This window comes from Aptenodytes forsteri, unplaced genomic scaffold (genome assembly GCF_000699145.1).
Source record: "Aptenodytes forsteri isolate BGI_AS27 unplaced genomic scaffold, ASM69914v1 Scaffold322, whole genome shotgun sequence".
NCBI classification, from domain to species: Eukaryota; Metazoa; Chordata; class Aves; order Sphenisciformes; family Spheniscidae; genus Aptenodytes; species Aptenodytes forsteri.
In genome coordinates, this window is record NW_008795045.1 from 548,886 (window position 1) to 569,592 (window position 20,707).

Consider the following 20,707-nt stretch of genomic DNA (forward strand, 5'->3'; position numbering starts at 1 on the left):
GGTGGATGCCCCACCCCTGGAAACCTTCAAGGTCAGGTTGGACGGGGCTCTGAGCAACCTGATCTAGTTGAAGATGTCCCTGCCCATGGCGGGGGGGTTGGACTAGATGACCTTTAGAGGTCCCTTCCAACCCAAACTATTCTATGATTCTATGATACTGTAAATCATGTAACTCTCTCATGATGTTCTTTGTTACTGCCGTAAACATTGTGCATCCAATTCAGCTAAAGTATTGCAGCAGGGGTAGAGTAACTGTCTAGTTAAATTTTGGATTGGATGATGCTGATCTTAGCCAGTGGTGTCTGTTTCCAGATTATCATTGTAAGATATTGAGAACAGTGAAAGTTTTTTTCCTTTTGCTTGTTTGTCTGAAGTTTGCCTAGCATGCAGTAAGGGAAGAATCTCAGGCTGTCTTTTGACGTAAATGTCACGTCAACTGTGAAAACTGATATACCAGAAACATTATTATTTGACGTACTGTATTAATATACCTGAAGTGCTTTGAGCAGTGAAAGCTCATAGAGAGATCTTAGTTCTATTAGAGAGACCCTCAGTACAGGAGAGAAGCTGACCTGTCCACCTTTCAGAGTATTTTCTCCTTATGATAATCATAATGCCTTAGCTGCCTGAAACTTTGTGTCACGGCAAGTGGCCCAAATATAAGCAGAGATCTGCTTGTTACTAAAGGTCTTAGAGATACGTTTTCAGACTGTGTTGGAACTGGCGGTTACTTGAACTTCAACCTTTTGATTGCTTAGCTAATTAATTCAGAACTTTTACCAGCCTCATGCTAGAATATGGGACCCAGAATGGCAATCACTTACAGCTTGCCATTTCAAAAAACAATATTTTTAAGAGATTTCTTGTGTAGAACATAAACTATTACGTTTCAAGAAGAATGGGATTTGATTTTTCTTTTTTACATAGTTAAACACGTAATTTTTTTGCATTTTTAGTCTCCAGTGGTGCATTTACATGAAGTGTAAGAATGTGTTTAACATGTACTTGATTTTTAATCTGGTTCCTTAAGGAAACAGGATTTATAAAAGTGCATGGTCTTCATGCACCTGATCTCCCCTACTAAATTTTGATCTTTCAGCCAATTTACAACGTGAGGAAATAGAAACGGAAAGATCTTTTGAGGCTTCTACAAGTTTCTTGAAAACTCAGCCACTAAGAAAAGAGAAGAATCCAAAATTAGTAATCACAGTGCTGGGGGAGGGGGAAGAAAGTAGAACTCTGACATTATCCTAACTGTCAGCTGGCCAGTAAGTGCTTATTCAGCAGCTTATTCAGTCCTATTTGGCGAGGGCATCGTAACATACTGGTCTGCCTGGGATGGAGTTAGTTTTCTTCATAGCGGCCCATGTCCTGCGCTTTGGATTAGTGGCTGAAACAGTGTTGCTAACACACAGGTGCTTTGGCTACCGCTGAACAGTGCTTGCACGGCATCAAGGTTTTTCTTTCCCGTTCTGCCCTGCTCCCTCACTGCTCCAGCAAATAAGCTGGGGGCTGGGAGAGGGGTATACCTGGGACAGCTGACCCAAACTGACCAAAGGGATATTCCATACCACATGACGTCATGCTCAGCATATAAAGCTGGGGGAAAGAAGGAGGAAGGAGGGGACGTTCATGGTTACAGCGTTTGTCTTCCTGAGCAACTGTTAACATGTGCTGAGGCCCTGCTTTCCAGGAAGTTGCTAATCATCTGTCTGCTGGTGGGAAGTAGTGACTGAATTCCTCTTTCTGTTTTGCTTGCACGCACAGCTTTTGCTTTCTCTATTAAACTGTCATTATCTCAATCCACAAGTCTTCTCGCCTTCCTTCTCTTTTCTCCCCATTCAGCTGGCGAGCGGAATGAGCGAGCAGCTGGGTAGATGTTTGGCTGTTAGCCAGGGCTAACCCACCACACACAGGAAACATGTCAGAGAGATGGGTGGGAAACTAGGTTTGGTTGTTTCTGCTATTCGGACTAACTTGTTTAACTTCCTTGTTGCAGATTGTCTTTGGATCAATTGTACTGCTCATGCTCTGGCTTCCTATACGTATTATTAAGTATCTCCTGCCTAACTTTCTTCCATATAATGTTATGCTCTACAGGTAAGCATTTAATTTAAAAAAGATGTTTTTTCAGTCTGCCTATAACTAGAAAAGTGTGTATTTGTGCTCTTTGAGCATTAATGTGACATTGTTTGGTATGTTTTGTTCGTTTTCAGTTAATCTAAACTTCATTTTTCTAGAAAAGTAAAAAGATAAAGGACGTGGATACATCATACAATTTGTGAAATAAAAAGCTACTAAGAAAAATAAAAGGCAGTTTGTATTACTTCCGTAATGATAACTATTTGGTTTTTTATATGCCCTCAAAACACTTTCCCCTTCAACTTCTTGATAGTAAAGTTGCTGCCATGTTTTTTTTACATTCATTCCTGATTATCATTGCTTCAAGAATAAAAGAATATCTGTGTTTCTTTGTAATGATAGCAGTATCTTTCTGTTTCTAAATAATAATTGAAACAGCAATGATAGAAGCAAATAGAAGAGCAAATCATATTCTCTGATATAATCTTTCTCAACATTTTTTCTTAAATTTCTTGTGCACCTAAGTGCCTAAACAGTCATGAACACTTAACCTGTGCTCAGAGTAGTATATAAGGAAAAATGTCTGCAAAAACCTAAGAGTTGTTCCTGTTGGCATCCAATATATTTTTTTTATTGTGGTGGTGTTAATATGATTCAGTGTAAAAGATTACTATCAGACTTCCTGCTCTTTCCATTGTCTCTAGCGATGCTCCAGTAAGTGAACTTTCCCTAGAGCTCCTTTTGCTTCAGGTGGTGCTTCCAGCTTTGCTAGAACAAGGACATACAAGACAGTGGTTGAAAGGTCTTGTACGAGCATGGACTGTTACTGCTGGATACTTGCTGTAAGTACAGAAAGCCAAAATCAACTACAAGCATTGTGTGCAGCTTAGCCTTTTAACGTGAAAGCAGCATGCTTTCAAGAGAGTTATCCCAACAAGTAGCTTTAATAGCTATTTTACAGATAAATATGTGATGGAAAAACTTCTATAGTGATTTCCTATGGAAGTACCTTCTTCTAAGCAGCAGTTGTACCTACTTCTAGACTAGTCTTTGACAAGTAATTCTTTTGGTACACTATTACAGCATTTGCTTATTAAAAAAAATCTATAAAAGTATGGCTAAAGGCTTGTTAACTTCTTATTTTAAGGAAAAATTAAAGAGGTAAGTGTCAGCAGAGCATTTCCATGAGTCATCTAAGTAAAATTCATGTGCACATCTTGCATTTCTTACTATAAGGAGAAAATAAAAGGGCAAAATTATTTAGAACATGAAGCTGAAGAAGTGAATACCCTTAAATTGGGGATTTTAAAATTTAAAGTTCAGTCTCTAAAGAAGGATAAAACTGTATCTTTGTCAGCTAAAGTAAATGATTATACAAAATGAGGTTCTTCAATTTAGACTGCCAGGCAGAGTTCTAGCACTTGAAATTATTTTTTAGTTCATATGTTGTTTGCCAAATTAGTCAAGAAAAAATTAAGGTTTATTTTGTTTCTATAAAGTTTTAAATTTAACTACAAAGTATACTGGCATTCTCCCACCATGTCTTACTCATTGTGGGTCGTGCCAATACAGCACTATTAGGATGAAGATTTATTCTTTGCTAAGTTATGCCTGAGACTCTTGAGAAAATGAATGAAAGACTTTTTTCTTCCACTGCAATCCAAAATATTTATTTTAGCTTCTCATAAGGAAACTCTCCCCACCCCCGTTCTCTTAGTTTGCATTTTGGAAAGTTACTTTTGAATTAATTTGTCCATGTTTTGATAGTGTTTAAATATGACGCAAGAAGAGAATTTTGGAGATGGTGATAGAAATTGGCTTTCCTTTCTCCACTGTTGCAGCTGTTAAGAACAATTGTGAAATATCTCTTCAGCAATTTTAGTTGAGCAAAGACGAAAATCTTTTCCTCTGCTTTTCTTAAAAAGCGAACTGCTGTGAAAATGTTTTCATTGCCTGCCAATAGAAAATCTGCATGCATCTTACTGCTAATAAAAATTCTGCTAAAGCTGAGGAAAATTAACTTCTAAACGTTCATATTGGGTTTTGGTTTTTTTAATCAGACTCAAAATATCTATTTGCTAATGATGTACGCAGGAAATATCAACGGAATACTTTTTAAAGTAGATTGACTCTTTCTAGGATTGATGTTCTTAGTTGTGAACAGGTTTTGAGCAATTTAGAATCTTCTTGAAAGACTCTACCTGACACTGTACTTTTGAAAACATGTCTGTAGCAATACAGTACTGTCCTTGTACAGTTTAGGTTTGAAGGCAATTGCTTCCAATAGAGCTTAGTAGCAGTAAAATAAAAGCTGTCAGTTGAGCTGCCTGCTTATACGAACTGAAATATCGATGCAATTTTCCTTTTATATGCACAACTTTTATACCAGATGTTGTTTTTAAAGCCAACAGATAAGTGATCTTTATTTGTGACTGTATTCCCACTGTTCTAATCTGCATCCACACTAGCATTTTTTCTTCTAAATTCTGTGTTTAGGATGACATTGAGTACATTATCAGAAAATGGTTTATTTTACTTTATCAAGATTCTGCCAGTACTCCTGTATAAATTTTGTACAACTTGTACTCATTCCGAGTAGGCCTATCTTTCTGTAAGATTCTCGTTCATATCGAACAGAACAAAACTGAAATTTTGATTGTTACAGGGATCTTCATTCTTACTTACTTGGTGACCAGGAAGAGAATGAAAACAATGCAAACCAGCAGCCTAACAACCAGCATGCTCGCAATAATAATGCCATTCCAGTTGTGGGAGAAGGTCTTCATGCAGCTCATCAAGCCATACTTCAACAAGGAGGACCTGTGGGTTTCCAGCCTTATCGTAGGCCTTTAAAATTCCCGCTCAGGGTAGGTATATCTAATGTATTAAGAGAAAAGGGAAAGGCATTTGAAAAATGGGTATCATTTTTTTTAATAAGATTTGGCCCACATGTTACCAGGAGTCAAGTGGTGGGTCATGTTGTTTTGTTTTTTGTACAGTTTGCATCTTTCTGAAAAGTAGACTTAGTTATTCTCGCATATAGCTTTTTTCAGCCTGTAACTTAAAACCTTCCATTACCACTTTATTTATAGATCCCATACATGTTATCTATTAGTTCATGTCTCATTTTCCTAACGGTTAGTAATGGAGAGAAATATAATAACCCCCCAACAAACAGGTAGTTCAGGAGTGTCTCTAACAAGGCATGGCTTTCAAGAGGGCATACTTTCGTCTTGTAGGTGAAGTGTATTTTAAACTTTTTTGCTCTATTAAGAAACAAAATGGAGAACTTCCGTTGCATCTATATTGAACACAGAAAGGTGTTATAACACTTGAAAGTTCTAAATCCCTACAATTAGAAAGGAAATGTTGTTGGCAAATACTTAACTTTCTAGAATAATATATAAGTCAAACTAGATAAATTGTTTTGTTGTTACCAGAACTCTGAGTTAATAAAATATAAACTTAAACACAGCTCATTTATCGTGGTTTCAGGTATAGCTCAAGAATGGAAGTAATGGCTAAAGTTAGAACAGTGTAGTATTGCTTCTGAAGTTTCCTTAAAATGCTGAATCTACCAGAATTCTCATAATAAAGTACAAAATAAAGCTTTTCTCCCCCCCCCCCATAAATCTCAACCTAGTAGAACTGAAAGTGAATTTGAAAGCATTTTAGGATTTCACAACCCAGAGCTTCTGGGTGTTTGAAGCTGGGGCTTTGGGGGGGAAGGGGGCAGGCAGAGTTAATTCCTTCCACTGCTATTTTTACCCTCTAAAATGGCTCTCCACAGGAATGTGTGAGCTACAACACTATTGTAGAGGAAATGGGGAGGAAGTAGCTCAGGGATGAAAAGGCTATGGAAGCAGAATGAATTTGCCCCTCTCATAGCAGCTGCTACCTCAGTTTGGTCATAACAGGAGGTCAAAGCATGCTCTGACTGAGACCAATTTAATCTAGCATAAATATGCACTTACTGCTGAAAGGAGTGGTGCTGGTCATCTTTCCATGGCAATTGCTCCTTTCTTCCCTTCTTAGCATGAATGCCTGTGCTAGAACATACACACAGTGAGCTGGAACAGGAAACTGGTCCAGCTGAAAACTGAGGTAATATGCAGAAGGCATTAGTTAGACACATTTGGAAGTTCAGATAAGAGTTTATAGTGTTATTTTTAAAGAAAATATGATGCTTGTGATGTTTTCACTTAGACTGAGTCAGGTTCATATGAAGTTGCTGGGATGACAGACAGGTTAATTGAAATTAGTTCCCTGTTTGGCTGCTAAGGAGGTAATTAAAGTGGATTCTCATTTACTGTGACCTGGCAATATATAACAACTGTAATGTGGACATGCTGCTTTCAAGGAAGGGGTGTGTTAACACAGGGACTCATTAAATCCTTTCTAGAACTACCTTTGCATGGGTTATTTTATTTTTGTGGGTGCCTCTGGATAAGGATGTGCTGAAATCGTCTCCCCCTCTCAAACCATTGCATAGTATAAGCTTTCAGTAATTTGGGGTGCTGACCTTGAACTGGTGATAACTAAGTAATTTCATATTCAGCTGTCAAAGACTGCTTTTTCTGGTCTACTTACCTTCATCTAGACATTTTAAGTTGTTCTTTAGAGACCTCTACAGAACGTAGAAATAAAAAGAAAATCTGATTTAGCTGAATTGCTTTCTATTGTTTTCATCAAGAGATGTGACAAGCACTTGCACAATCTCACACACATGGTAGCTCACTGATGTGATTCTATGACCCTGGTTCCACTTGTCTGAAATACTTAAATAATGAATCATTCAGGATCACTGTAGGTGCTTCAGTTGTGATTTTTGGTATATTGACCTTGGTTCTACTTGGATAAGTTCATCTTACGAAAAATGTGTCTCCCACACAGACTTCCACTATGGAGCCAACACCATATTTTAATTACTCTTTCAACTGGGATTTTAAGCATTTGAGGAGAAAAAAAAAAAACAGAGTAAACATCTGATCTTTTCTATGCTTTCATTAATATATTTTTTTTTTTTTTCATTTTAACCAAGTTGTAATAACCTAGAAGGTGGTGGTTTATATTCAGTTTTTATTATGTATGAATGTTTTCCACTGGAACTCACTCATCATGTCCATATGGATTGAGCAAGCAAAAAGAACTGATCCTTCATGTTATTTCAGTTACAAATAAGCATGTAAAACTATGGGTTTGATTTTTTTTTTTAATTTAATTAAGTAAATTCTATTAATCTCAAACAAAAAAAGTCAGATTTTTTTTTTAATTATTCTACATAAAAACCTATCATCAGTTTTATCAGGCAATCTAGATAATTCTTCCAACTCATCCCTTTTTTAAACAAAGGTTCTCTTGAGGGGATTTCCCAAAGCCTCTCCAGAACAAATGCTGATGTGTAGAATTTGTTGAATTTTCCCACTATTGCCTTGTCTTCCTTTAGCCTTCCTTTCATAATCCATAGTTGTCAGCAGAGCCTGCAAACTCTGGCAAGCTTTCTTCTGAGGATTTTTAGATTTTATTACTTTATTGTTGATCCTTTTCAAAGGAAAAAAAAACCATCTATAAAAATAAATTTATCATTATTTTTCATAGACTTGGTATGTTATTTCTAAAATCCCTTTTGGCTTGCCCTACTGTAGTTTTGAATTTCACTTACTAGAGTTCATCCATTTTCTGTTTTTTTTTTTTTTTCCCCTGTGGATTTATTTCCAACTTCTGGAAACATCTTCTGGAAGCCATTTTTATTTTACTGTTTACTGTGACAACTTTGGGGAGACTTTTTTTTACGTCTTATGATTAGTAGTGTGAGTTTGTGCCAACCTTCACTTCAGTATATGTAAACGCATCTCCTGTTAGCATTTTTCCTTTTAACTACTATTTTCAATCTTCTTTTAATAAATGTCCTCATTTTACCTAGTGCGCTTTTTTGAAATAATATTATTGTGGTGGATTTTGGAGAGAGGAGGGCTGTCCTTGCAACATCTTTGAGTCTGAATATATTGCTGTCACTGTCAGTGCTGCTTCTGTGATACGAGTGACTAGCTGCCTGTGCATTGTTCAGGTCCAAGTTAAGAGTTACTCGTCCTCTTGTACGTTCTCTTGCTCACTGATCCAAGAAGCAGCCGTGTATAGCGTTTAAAAGCTTCACCTTAGCTTTAGTCCTTCACGTGTTGTTTATTCCCACACGGACTGACTTTTCCCCAGCATTCCCTAAGTAACTATTTAGACAGTATTGGTCCCAAGCCAGTCACACCATGTGTTCCTCACCATTGAGAAGTTTTTTTGCATGCAGTCCTGTTGTCAGCTGCTCTGGTTTTCTTCTTTCTGTCATTTGGGATCCCTAGCCCTAAAAAGAGTATTCTGTGTGAAAAAGGGTATGTGGCTGTCACCTGGCAAGTAATTGGGTATTGTGGAATCATCCCTCTTCACGCAGGCTAATGTCTACAAAATCACAAGATTTTCCTTCCTTTAAGCAGTGCTGAAGATCCTAACCTAGAGATGACTGATGTACATTGTCCCCAAAAGTCTCATCAAGGAAAACGTGTGTTACAGATTTAACTTTCTCTTAGTAGTCTGTTATGATGTTAGTTTTCCCATAGTAAGCTTGCTTGTTGTGTGGCTTTGATGATTAGTGAAGCAGAACTTCATAGCACATGGTGCTTGAGACATTCAAGTATTTAAAGAAGTCAAGTACATGAAAATTCTCTGATAAGATGTAAACCTGACTAAGGAGCCACCAGCTTTGCTGTCAGCTGCTGGTCACATAAAGCTGAGGGCACCTGGAAGAACTCTCTCAGCAAGGTTTTCCTTATTATAAAATCACTGTCTTGCTCATCTGACATACAGAGCTAGAAACCTTTCAGGGTTAATTAGGAGTCATTGTCCTGGTCAGTGCAGAAATAGATTATTTTTTAAGGTAACGTAACAAAGAACAGTCATTCTGGATTCAAATGTTAACTTTTACTGTTGTGACAACTGATGCGAACTCTTAAATACATAACACTGTAGGTGTGCTGCATGTACTGTGGATAGGTTTCTTATCGCTGATCTATTTATACAGGGGAGACATCAGTTGGTATTTGAACATCCTAGTTTAGCTGCCTTTCTAGGATGATACATCTTTTTATATGGTTTTTTTGGCTTTGGTTAAGTAACTTTCTTATAAACTGTTTCTCTTTTTTCCCTCTTTCAGATATTTCTTTTGATTGTTTTCATGTGCATAACATTACTGATTGCTAGTCTTATCTGCCTTACCTTACCAGGTAAGTCTATTACTGTAAAACTGCAATTAAAAACAACTCAGCGTGTTGCCATGCTCAACAATGGCAGATATTTTGAAACCATTGCTTAAAGTTAAAAGGAGAAAGCTTTCTAGGTTTTTTTTTTAATAATTTGGATCAAATTAAGACATGTAAACTCATTTGAATTTTATAACCTGGCTACCGTAGTATCATGTCATTTTTACCTCCTTGTATCAATGATTCTAAAGTCAATAATGTGTTGAGGTCAGACTTACAAATTTTGTGATGGTTTTAATAGTAGTACATAAAATAATTCCACTATACTACTAATGAATAGAAACACTATTAAAAAATGAAATGTAGCAAATGTCTTCCATTTTTGTCAGACAGCTTCAGAAGCCCCATCAGTAAGTCTTAAAAAATTACATGAGGCAGTGAAATAACCCAAACATAGCTCATAAGATTTAAGTTCAAGCTTATGCACTAATCCATTATTGCCTTTTGCAGTTCTGAAGATCAGTGTTTAGGCTCTGAATAGTACAGTATTCAGTGCTTTGGTTTGCTGTGGTTCAGATCACGTTGCTGATGTAATGAAATTTTAGGGGGGGGGGGAATTTTACGTATGTATTTGGCATCATCTATGTAACTATTTGCATAGTGCTTCACACATTTGTGCCTTAATGGGTATAGTACCAAAATACTGTATTATGCTGAATACTATTTGTGCATTGATATTTAACAATAAATTTGATAAGTATTTTTTTAATAGGCATCCTTCCTTAATACATCAAAAACCATTACTCTATTTAACAGTGTTTGTGTTTTCAGTATTTGCTGGCCGATGGTTAATGTCATTTTGGACGGGGACTGCCAAAATCCATGAACTGTACACAGCTGCTTGTGGTCTTTATGTCTGTTGGCTAACTATCCGAGCAGTGACAGTGCTGGTCGCCTGGATGCCACAGGGTCGTAGAGTGATTTTTCAGAAGGTCAAAGAATGGTCTCTCATGGTGAGTCTTGAGAAGATTTTTTAACTGAATTATTGAAAAAGTAGCTAACAAACTGCAAGCAAAAATGAAACAAGTTTTTACTCTGTAATGTATACTCTATTTTCCTTTTCAGACCATTTTGAAGCTTTTGCAGCTTACATTCCCATTGCATAGGGTAACTATTTTTGGAAGCCATTTAGCACAATGTTAAGCAATCAGTGTAAATAAGTTTGTGTATATATGTGTATGTTTTTCTGTTTTCCTTTAAAAGTGAATATGTTGCATTATATTATCCCATATGTGATGTGTCATCAAATACATCAAATACATTTACATTTTCACATACACCTGGAAGCTTAACTATTACTCAATTATAAAGTTGACATCAAATAAAAAAAACTAGTAAAGCTGATAGATGATGATGAATGTGTCTCTACAAAGTAGCTTGATACATCTTTTCAGAAAGATCTTCATGATTTGTGTTGTTCAAATTAATATTTTTAAAGAAAGTATCCTTTTTTTTTTATTACCAGGAGTTCAGATTCTCACCATGGCCACAAATTTATATCCCACTTTTTTTATCTTGGTTTTGAGGACTTACATAGTAGATTTCTTGGCCAAGTATAGTAATTTTAAACATTCATAGCTTAAATGGTATCTTGTGATGGACATGCTTGTGTGCTTATTGAACTATTACAGACAGAAGAGCAGTGTAAGTATGTATTTCATGTATTACCGTGTTTCCCAAATATCTCATCCATCATTTTCATTTAGGAAATCTTAAGCCTGTTTAAGAAAATTCAGAGCTAAAATGTAATGCTCTACTTGTCCTTTGTCCCTCTTCCTGATCATGTTAATTAAGTCAGGCTAGTTTTGTATCTGATTTTTGGATGATGCATGTAAATTAAGAAAATTCTAGAATAAAGAAAGATTCAAGCATGGTATTCTGAGTCTTCCATTTTTTTAAGTCAGAAATATTCCATAATGAGTGAATTTTTAAGGTTTGGTTTTCACTGGAGAAAAATTGGCAGTTTTGGAAAGGTTATTCTCTAATTTTCCAACATACAAGCATACTCAATGTAATGAAGTGCCATTGGATAGTACTCCCTACTGTTAACAGTCAAAAGTGATTTTATGGTTTAAAACTATATGGACACCAGTAGGCACAGTCATGCATTTTTCTGGAGGGGGCATGGAATAGGACCCAGTCTTGAAAACTTGCATTGCAAAACTATGTACGTAATTAAAATTGTTTCTAGGGGTGTATATGTATGAATTAAAGGTCTGTGTAGTTTTTTTTCTCCCGCTTTATCTGTGTAGTTTAAGTTACATTTTGAAGTTTAAACAAAAAGAATCCTCTGATAAACGTATTAATTAGATGCCTTGGTTTTTCTAGATAATGAAGACATTAATAGTGGCTATACTGCTAGCTGGTGTGGTTCCACTTTTGCTCGGTCTTCTGTTTGAACTGGTCATCGTTGCACCTTTGAGAGTTCCTTTGGATCAAACACCTCTCTTCTATCCTTGGCAGGTCAGTTGCTCCCATTCTTCTTCTGTTGTTGATACATTTCTTTACTTAGAAGTAAGGGGTGTGGGAGTTCTTGTTTCATGTTGATTCAATGCTTCAGAGCAGTTCCCGTAATTATGTTTCTATGTGGCAGAGAAAAGACAGCCAGTCTGGACGTGAGGATTATTTAAACCAAAACGATATGCTTAAGAATTTTAAGTATGAAAAGCTGAACTTTGTGGGATGACATCAGAGGATCTTTGCATTTCAGTGATCAGACAGACACTTTTTTTCAGTAGCATAATTGTAAAGTTATGTACAGAAGTTAGTATAGCTGTATGTACGTATGCACAGACATACATATTCTGTCTGACCTTTCTGGAAAGCTTTCTACCTACAGTTATGCAGCAAGAGAAGAGGTTCAGCTGATCTTCTTTTCCATACAAGGTTTTAATTCAGTGATGATACGCACTATGAATGAAATTTTCATATGCTTTAGGATCACTCTGGGTTTAGGTTGAGATGTCAAATCGTTAATGCAAGATTTTGCAGTAGTAGTGTTTTGGTTTTCTTCAGTCAAGTCTCACAGGTTAAGGGAGTGCAAACTTTTTTCCTGCAAGTTGGTGGAAGAAATGAAGGTACAGTGGATTGAGTGACAAATGCTTGCATCACCTAGGCTGAATTATGAAAGAACTTGTAACTCAAAGAAACCCTAACTGAGGGAACCATAACTCAGAAGATCTAGAATGCATATTACTAAATAACAAGAAAGTGTTCAGGGATAGTGATTTTCTAAGCAGTCCACAAACAAGCTTTCATTTACTTCCAGTATCCAAATGTTTGAAAGCCGTAATACAAAGAATTTTACTGCTAATTTAAATATTCCATTATTTTATAATACAAGTATACTTTGGAGTTGTATGTTTAAGTAAATGACTAATAAGTCAGAGCATGATATGATTGCAAAGGTAGATGGTTATGGTTTCCAAACAGTTTTGGAAAGAATTTGTAATGCTAGAGATTCTAAAAAGTCTTAATTTTTGCATGTTAGTTCTTTAGAAGTAATTAAATATACTGAAAGATTTTATTTTCATGTGGCAGAGCTTCCTCAAAATATCAGATTAGAGGGATTTGAGACTTGTTCTGAATTAACAAGGAGCTATTGAAATTGAGAATAATTTCCATTTTTCACAAAAGAGAATAGTTATATAAAGGTTACATGCTTGAGCAAACACGAAGCAACTTTAACACTGACATTTTTGTAATAAGTTTTTAATTTTTGAACGTATCTGGGGTAATAGACGTTACCAAAAACTGACTTTTTAAATAATTGGTTAAAGAAAATGTATTTCCCCAGCAGTGTAAGAAAGTTAATTAACCTATGATGTCTTAAGTCTTACCAGTTCTGTAGCTGTTTATTCTTTCTTGTCAACCTTTACTTTGCATTCTATTTTTGGTGGTTTTTATTGAAGAATCTCTTACAAATATCTGTAATGCAGAAAGGATTGACTCATGATGTGCACTCTTTCCTAGAAGCCTGTAGTTATATTGTGTTCTTTTAATTCCATTCTATAATAATTGCAGTATATGTTAAAGCATAAATTTTCCTCTGAATAGTATGATGTTCTTTTGTGAAGAGCATTGCCTTGCTTTGTTTAGCTTTTCTCACATCAGATAGGGTTTTGTGAACAATTAAAATTTAAAAGAAGGACAAAAAACTTGTTTCTTGACTTGTGTGAGCATCTTTGTATCTTGTTTCTCTTCTTTTTGAATGAATCAAAATAACTTATTCTAGGTAGTTATTAGCAGTGTTAATATGTTTGTACCAAAATGTTAGTTTGTTGCTTTAAGTAAGTGTAATGCTTTTAATTTGTATTTGCCTTTGGTTTAATAGCAGTAGTTGATTTTCCTGGTTCCAGGGAGATGAGTATTTTACAAATGTCAGTTAAGCTTGAGAGCACCCTCTTTTTCTTAGGAGTTTGCAGAAGATGTCACCTCTCGTAAACAATGTCCCATGTAAATAGAAAAGTAATTATCTTTTAACATATAAGTAATATTAACAAGTTGCTCTAAAAGCATTTGGTTGTCAAACTATTTAAAAATATGTTAATGCTAACAGTCCATTTTTACAAAATTAGGACTGGGCTCTTGGAGTTCTGCATGCCAAAATAATTGCTGCCATAACACTGATGGGTCCCCAGTGGTGGCTGAAAACTGTTATTGAACAGGTAGGAAAAAATTGTCCATGTGAGTTACCTGTATAATACATTTTGAACGTTTTTTGAATGTGTGAGTAAGAAAAGGGAGTTACTGTTGTAGTAATGGAGTAATTTGAGTAATTGAGTATAACTCAACTAGTCTTGTAGAATCCTTTTAAATTGTATAGCCTAATCCATTAAGATACACTTAACAATCAAACACAAATAAACCTCAAATCTGAAATCAAGAAAATGCTGCATATACGTATATATAATTTTACTAGGTCTGTATTAAAGTGCGAAACATCATTATTTCTTCAGATGAATTCGCATGTGTCCAAATACTGGACATTATGTCCACCACTCAAGAACAGAGAATTTCTGTCTTCTCCAGAGCTGTAGAGATTCCCTCATTCATAGATGAGTGCCTATGAAAGACAGTATTTCCATTCCCCTTTGATTATTAAAAGCAAGACAGAACAGTTTCTGTGAGCAGTTCTGAGTCACGTAGCCTGTTGCTTTCTTCGGCTTAAGTATTTTTTCTTGATTATAACCTCCAAGTCCTACGTTTGTCGTCTCAATGAAGAATCTCACTTGTTTGTTGGAAAGTAACTTTTCAATCCCGCACTATATGTAATGGCTATGGACCATGTCCTGGCCTCTGTACAAAAGGTGCCTCTCTTGCTTAACTCTAGCACATAGTCCCAGTTGTTAAACCATTTACTGATCACTTCAGGGGTCACACTGGAGAAATGTGGTCTTAGTTCTGTGAGTACCTTTTGATGCATACCACAGCTCTTCCTTCCATTCTGAATGCTCTCCCTGGGCCTGTTTGTTATACATACGCTCTCCTGAGCCATCCTTAGGAATGGTTACATCCAGGCTGTGGGACAGAGGCCATCGTCTAGCTGTATGTGGTAGCCATTTGGAATCGGTCTTTTCCCATTATTAGTCTAGTCATGTTGAGACCTTAGCTCCTCAAGAATTGTGGAGGCCCTGTTTTCAGGCACAGACTCCACATGCAGAGGCTCTGGTCTGCCCAACCAAGTGCAAAATAAGATCATATTTTCTGCTTGTGTTACCAAATTTAGTAGATTTGCTCTATTAGCATACACAGGATCCTCTTTCAGCAAGTTAACAGCACGAAGAGATCCCAGGTCACCCACAAAACCACTATCTACAGCTCTAATGATCTTTCAGCTGGTCTCTTGCACTCCTGCAACCAAATCGCAACACTATTCCAGATTAAGTTGCTCTCCTGGGCACTATTTAAATGATTTCCTGGAACCCCCACGATGTAGATTGGCACAGAGTTTTTCCTTCATCAGCTGTGGCCATCATGGTTTTCTTCAAGTTGGGAACACCTGTTTCCTCTCATAAGGAGAATTGTGTAAAACCTTGTAATTATTACTGTAAGTGCAAAGCATGGCTTTCTTGATTGATCCGTTTTACTTCTAATTTGTTCTTCTTAGGTATATGCAAATGGGATTCGTAACATTGATTTACACTTCATAATCCGTAAACTGGCAGCACCTGTAATCTCTGTTCTGTTACTTTCCCTGTGTGTACCATACATCATAGCTTCTGGTGTTGTACCTTTATTAGGTATGTATACATTCAGAATACCTGTTTATCATCTGATGGTTTAGAGCAATGTAAACATATTTGTGGAACTAAAACTTCGAGCTCTGGGTTATTTAAAAAAAAAAAAAACCAAACAACAAAAAACCCCACGATTCTGCTAGCAAATGTTAAATGTTTAAGGATTGCTATGTCATCTTAAAAGTTTGGGGGGGGGGGGGTATTTTTTAGGTTTTTTTTTTTTATTTAAAAGGGGGGGGGGGGGGGGGGGTGAGAAATGCAATACATTATTCTGACTGGCTTTTTAATAAACCAAGTGCAAAATACATCAAGAGTATGGGACTGCATAATATCTAACAGCAGAAATGTAGGTATCTAGCTAGTTTGGGAAAGGGGTGATTAATTCATTTCTTTGGACAATCCACCTTTCATTTTAGTCTCTCTTTAAGAGCTATACTGAGCTGAGGACATCTTTTCTGACAATACATTATTCTGACTGGCTTTTTAATAAACCAAGTGCAAAATACATCAAGAGTATGGGACTGCATAATATCTAACAGCAGAAATGTAGGTATCTAGCTAGTTTGGGAAAGGGGTGATTAATTCATTTCTTTGGACAATCCACCTTTCATTTTAGTCTCTCTTTAAGAGCTATACTGAGCTGAGGACATCTTTTCTGACTTGTCAGAGTCTAAAGGAAGTTTAGAACAGGTGAAAATATTGGGTTTGTTTTGAGGTTTTCATTCAGTATTAAGATAGAATGTAAATTGTAAATATAACTTCTTTTTTCAGACTTTCCTATCTCCTCATAATTGAGGGAAATAATTTTATTAGAAGCAGGGTAGATGTGCTTTTTGATCAACAGTTGTCTTTGTTGCTAGTTAGTTCTGATGTTAACAACATGTTCAAGAAGTCCCATTTTATTCTTCAACCTCTCACTTCAATGCAGACTTTTTTAGTGTCAACGTTTTTCTGATATGAGGTATACAGAAGTCAATAAGCAAGAAGAGCTAAGCAGCCCAATTTTTTTACTGTGGATTTTCACTGTGTTAATGGAAAACTTTCAGCTTTAATGCTTCAGATGAAAAAGAACAGCAGCTGACATGTTGGATCTCTGAGATAAATGGATGTGTTATTTATTTCACAGCCCTTCTACTGAAGTTACAGTATAACAAAAAGTATAGAAGCAGGTACAGAAGCAGAAATGTGCGTGTTACTTCAGCAATGTTAGATAATGCAAGCATTGTGTCTTGTTTTGTAGGAGTTACCGCTGAAATGCAAAACCTAGTTCAGCGACGGATTTATCCTTTTCTGCTTATGGTGGTGGTTTTGATGGGAATTCTCTCCTTCCAAGTCCGCCAGTTCAAGCGCCTTTATGAACATATTAAAAATGACAAGTGAGTATATAGTGTGGGGGTTTTAATTTTTCCACTTTAAATTGTGATAACTTCAGATTGAATTCAGGTGTTGTATGTACTTAGGGCTAAAAGGGATTTTAAGAAGCTTTCTAGACAAATGACCCTCTGAGGCAGACCTAAACTGTCCTTGGCAGATGTTCTATCTGTGGTTCAGGTAGATAAACACAGGAATAGACTGTCCTTGTAAATGGAAGACACTTCCCTACATCTAACTTGAATGTGTTATACCACAAATGAAGCTGATTGCTTGTTTGTCTCCCCCTCTGTAGTCTTGAAGGACAAGTGAATGTAATAATTATGACACATCTGGAAGTAAAATCATGTCTCGGTCTGCTGCTTATAAAACCATTTCTCCAACCTTTTCTGCATAACTTTTTTTTCTTATTCTTTGTACTCGTTAGTGCAATTAACCTGTTAAAGAACATCCAGTTGATTTGATAGAGTTTGTCCTTACCAAATTTTGTACTGTTTTCTGATGTTTTCAGTAATTATTACTCCGTATTATTCAGATGCTTGATAAAATACTAATTTCCCAGTGTCTTTTCTTGTTATCCTGCTTAGTTTCTAAGCTTTTTTTTCTGTGTTACCCTAATTACATGTTGATTATTTAGAAAAATAAGTTTTGGACCCCAGCAACTAGTCTTCCTAGGCTGCTTTTTTATTGAAAAGGAATAAATGAGTGTGTTGTGTTCATGTCCCGAGTTACCCTAGAACAGTTTTGCTTTCCACTGACTACAAAAGCAGTCAAACCTAGAATAAACTTCTTTGAATCTTAAATGTTAGGAAGTGACTGATACATTGTTTGGTGTAAATGTGAAATTAATAGTATCTAGAAATATTAAGAGAGTTGTAACTAAAATTAAACTCAGCAGATCAGTTTATATTTTAGCACCTTTTATTTGATCAGCTGATTTAAATTGTTTGTCACCTGCCTTCATAACATGTTCTGTAGTATTTGGCCTACTGTAGTATGTATAGCTGGTGTTTATATTTACAAATGGGTTTTGAGCTAAATGTTAGTATTTTCAGGCAGAATGTGTATTGAATTGCAATTTGCATTAATGTTCCAAGTTGCTTTCTGGTGTAAATAAGGCATGTAAACAGTGTACAAAGCTGTGAAAATATATCTAAGTGAAAATTACTTTGATATTAAATTAATTTACTAAATGTTATAACCATCCTTGTAGACAAGAAGTTTGTACAACTTAAGTTAATGATATCACTTCAGGAAGTAAGCAGTCACGCTAGCCAGTAGAGGTTTATGGTTTAGAAATACGCTTAATTAAATCTTTCATGTAACAAATTTCGAAAGCATATACACATTTTTGTGACATTCTAAAATGTACAAAAAATATGCGATGGTGGTTTGGTGACGGTACTGTGAGAAAAGGAGCGGTGGTGAAAAAGTTTCTAAAGGAAATGGCAGGTTTCGGGGGAAGAATTCATAGGTGTATGTGGCTCTTCTACATGTAGAACCAGCATATAAATAGGAAGCATGGAAAGGAATTTAGATGGCAAAAAGTAGGAGTGTGAAACGACGATATAGAGGAAGTAAGGAATAATGTGAAAGGTAGGAAAACTGCCAAGCTGATGAGATGGTGAGATGTTGAAACAATTTAAATAAAGGAATCTCGTAGCCCTTAGGCTTGACGTGGAGTAGCATTAGGATTTTTTCTCTCCCTTTTGAGAAGGATTGAGCGCAGTAAAAGTTATTCCTTTATGGTATTTACTTTCTTCAACCAGGGTGTTTTTCATTGGATATATGAGCTGAGCCTCTCTTACTCTTACTCAATGCATGTTCTGCGTTGTGGCAGATTCTTTTTTGAACTTAGAACCTCATTAGCACTCTCATTTGGTTTTGTATCTGGGTTGTTGTTCCAGATGCTCAAGTGGCAGTGGCTCAAACAGACACTGCGAAGATGCTCTTAAAAGTGTCATCCAGCAAAGGGGCTGGGTATATAAATGATGCAAACACACTCTTTATATTTCACATCTTCATTCAGCTTATATATGTCTGAATTGTATGGCTACCAAAGTTAAGGCTGTAAACACAAACCTGTAATGCCTGTATTCCATTATGAAATGCCTGAATGTTGAGAAAAAAGATGAGGATGGGTGAAGACCATTAAGGGGGGAGGGATCACTTGTAGAATAACTTGTATCGAAATGAGAAAGCTACTTCTGCAGCAAAGGAGATAGAGTGGATTTGTGTTACAGAATTGTATTAACTTTTGTTAACTTCTCCCTGTTTCTACTATAATCCCAGGTACCTTGTTGGGCAACGACTTGTGAATTACGAACGGAAGTCTGGTAAACAAGGCACATCAACAACTCCACCTCAGTCTTCACAAGAATAGATGGTCGCATTAAACATCTTGACCTTCCCTTTGCCTTTACATGTCCTTTTTTTCATAGACTCTTCTTCAGTCTTTGGATATCTCCCCCAATAATACTCTCAGCAGTGTTTTGGCTTCTGTTAGTAGCATCCAGATAGCAGTTAAGGCTCTGCTCCTTATCTGCATTTTCTGATGTTATCAATGCTGTCTGAGGTCTGTATATGTGTAAATAGAAGTATCCTGACACCCTAAAACCTTGGATTAAAAAGAATGTGCATTGTACATCTTTAAAAAAGTATATTAATTTATTAAATCTAGTTGTCACTTTATTTTGGACTGCTGTTCTGTTGACAATGTGCCACAAAGCAATAGTGCAAAGAGGCAAGATGTTTTTATAAAATTTGGAGCTTACTTTATGGTGTTCATAACAGTTCTTATTGTAGTAATATAGTATGATTTTTTCATGAGTGGAAAGGCCACACAGAGAATATAAAAAGTAAATAACTGTCTTACAGTCAGCAATGAAGTGGCTGTGGTGAGAACATAATGAACTATGTATCTTGCTGTCAAGTTCTTTTTTATATTTTGTATAACACCAAAGCTGTTGTACATTTTCTATTGCCTGATTGTTTTTCATGTGTCTGAGTTTGTAATATTGTACAGTTGCTGTTAAATCAAGAAAATATTTCCTCTTCTGAGAATTCAGATGTACTTGTTGAGGCTCAGCTGGGTTTTTCTGTTTGGTTGAGGGCGGGGGATTGGTTTTGGGAATCAGGATTTCCTGAATTGAAACAGTAAGTAAAAAATTTTACTAAGGCTAGGTGATGGAAGCATTTAAAGGTACCAAGGAAAATTAGATAGGTTCGCAACTTAAATTGTAGCCAATTTCTTATCAATAATAGAATTTTTCAGGACCTCAAGAGGAGGGATGAACCTTATCTGATGTGTTTGCACAGAAACAAAGAGCATAGTGTAAGCAATGTTCTGACCTGGTCCTTAATTAAAGAGCTTGAAATCTTTTTTCTGTAAGTTACCAAAGTTGCAAATTGTAGTATGAATTTTATATTGCACAATTACTTAAAAGACCCGCAACAACAAAAAGATCTCTTTTCTTTCAGAATTGGTCACTGTGAATTTTTATGGGAATAATGTTGAGGAAGTGATTCATCACGTACCATTTATTGCCTGTGGGGCAGGGAAATACATACGCTTTTAAACAGGCAAGGAAAAGTTAGCAGATTTCTTTGCAAGGACACAGTCAAACAAGAGCCACCAAATCAAGTCTGTGTTATTTCTATATGTAGATAGGGTTCTTTTGCAGTAATGTTTGGGGGGGGGGGGGGGGTGTG

At 36.2% G+C, this 20,707-nt stretch overlaps 1 protein-coding gene across 1 annotated transcript in view; it reads left to right on the forward strand.

The window, feature by feature from the left end:
* The window catches only part of MARCH6 (membrane associated ring-CH-type finger 6), a 55,477-nt gene extending 35,036 nt beyond the window's left edge, over positions 1 to 20,441 (forward strand). The window contains exons 18-27 of the mRNA XM_009276985.1: positions 2,000 to 2,100; positions 2,787 to 2,924; positions 4,748 to 4,949; positions 9,281 to 9,350; positions 10,158 to 10,339; positions 11,715 to 11,849; positions 13,964 to 14,053; positions 15,496 to 15,628; positions 16,866 to 17,001; positions 19,289 to 20,441. Of these exons, the coding sequence (XP_009275260.1) occupies positions 2,000 to 2,100; positions 2,787 to 2,924; positions 4,748 to 4,949; positions 9,281 to 9,350; positions 10,158 to 10,339; positions 11,715 to 11,849; positions 13,964 to 14,053; positions 15,496 to 15,628; positions 16,866 to 17,001; positions 19,289 to 19,379 (1,278 nt within the window). The 3' untranslated portion in view covers positions 19,380 to 20,441. The remainder of the gene's footprint in view (positions 1 to 1,999; positions 2,101 to 2,786; positions 2,925 to 4,747; positions 4,950 to 9,280; positions 9,351 to 10,157; positions 10,340 to 11,714; positions 11,850 to 13,963; positions 14,054 to 15,495; positions 15,629 to 16,865; positions 17,002 to 19,288) is intronic.
* The last annotated feature ends 266 nt before the right edge of the window (positions 20,442 to 20,707 follow it).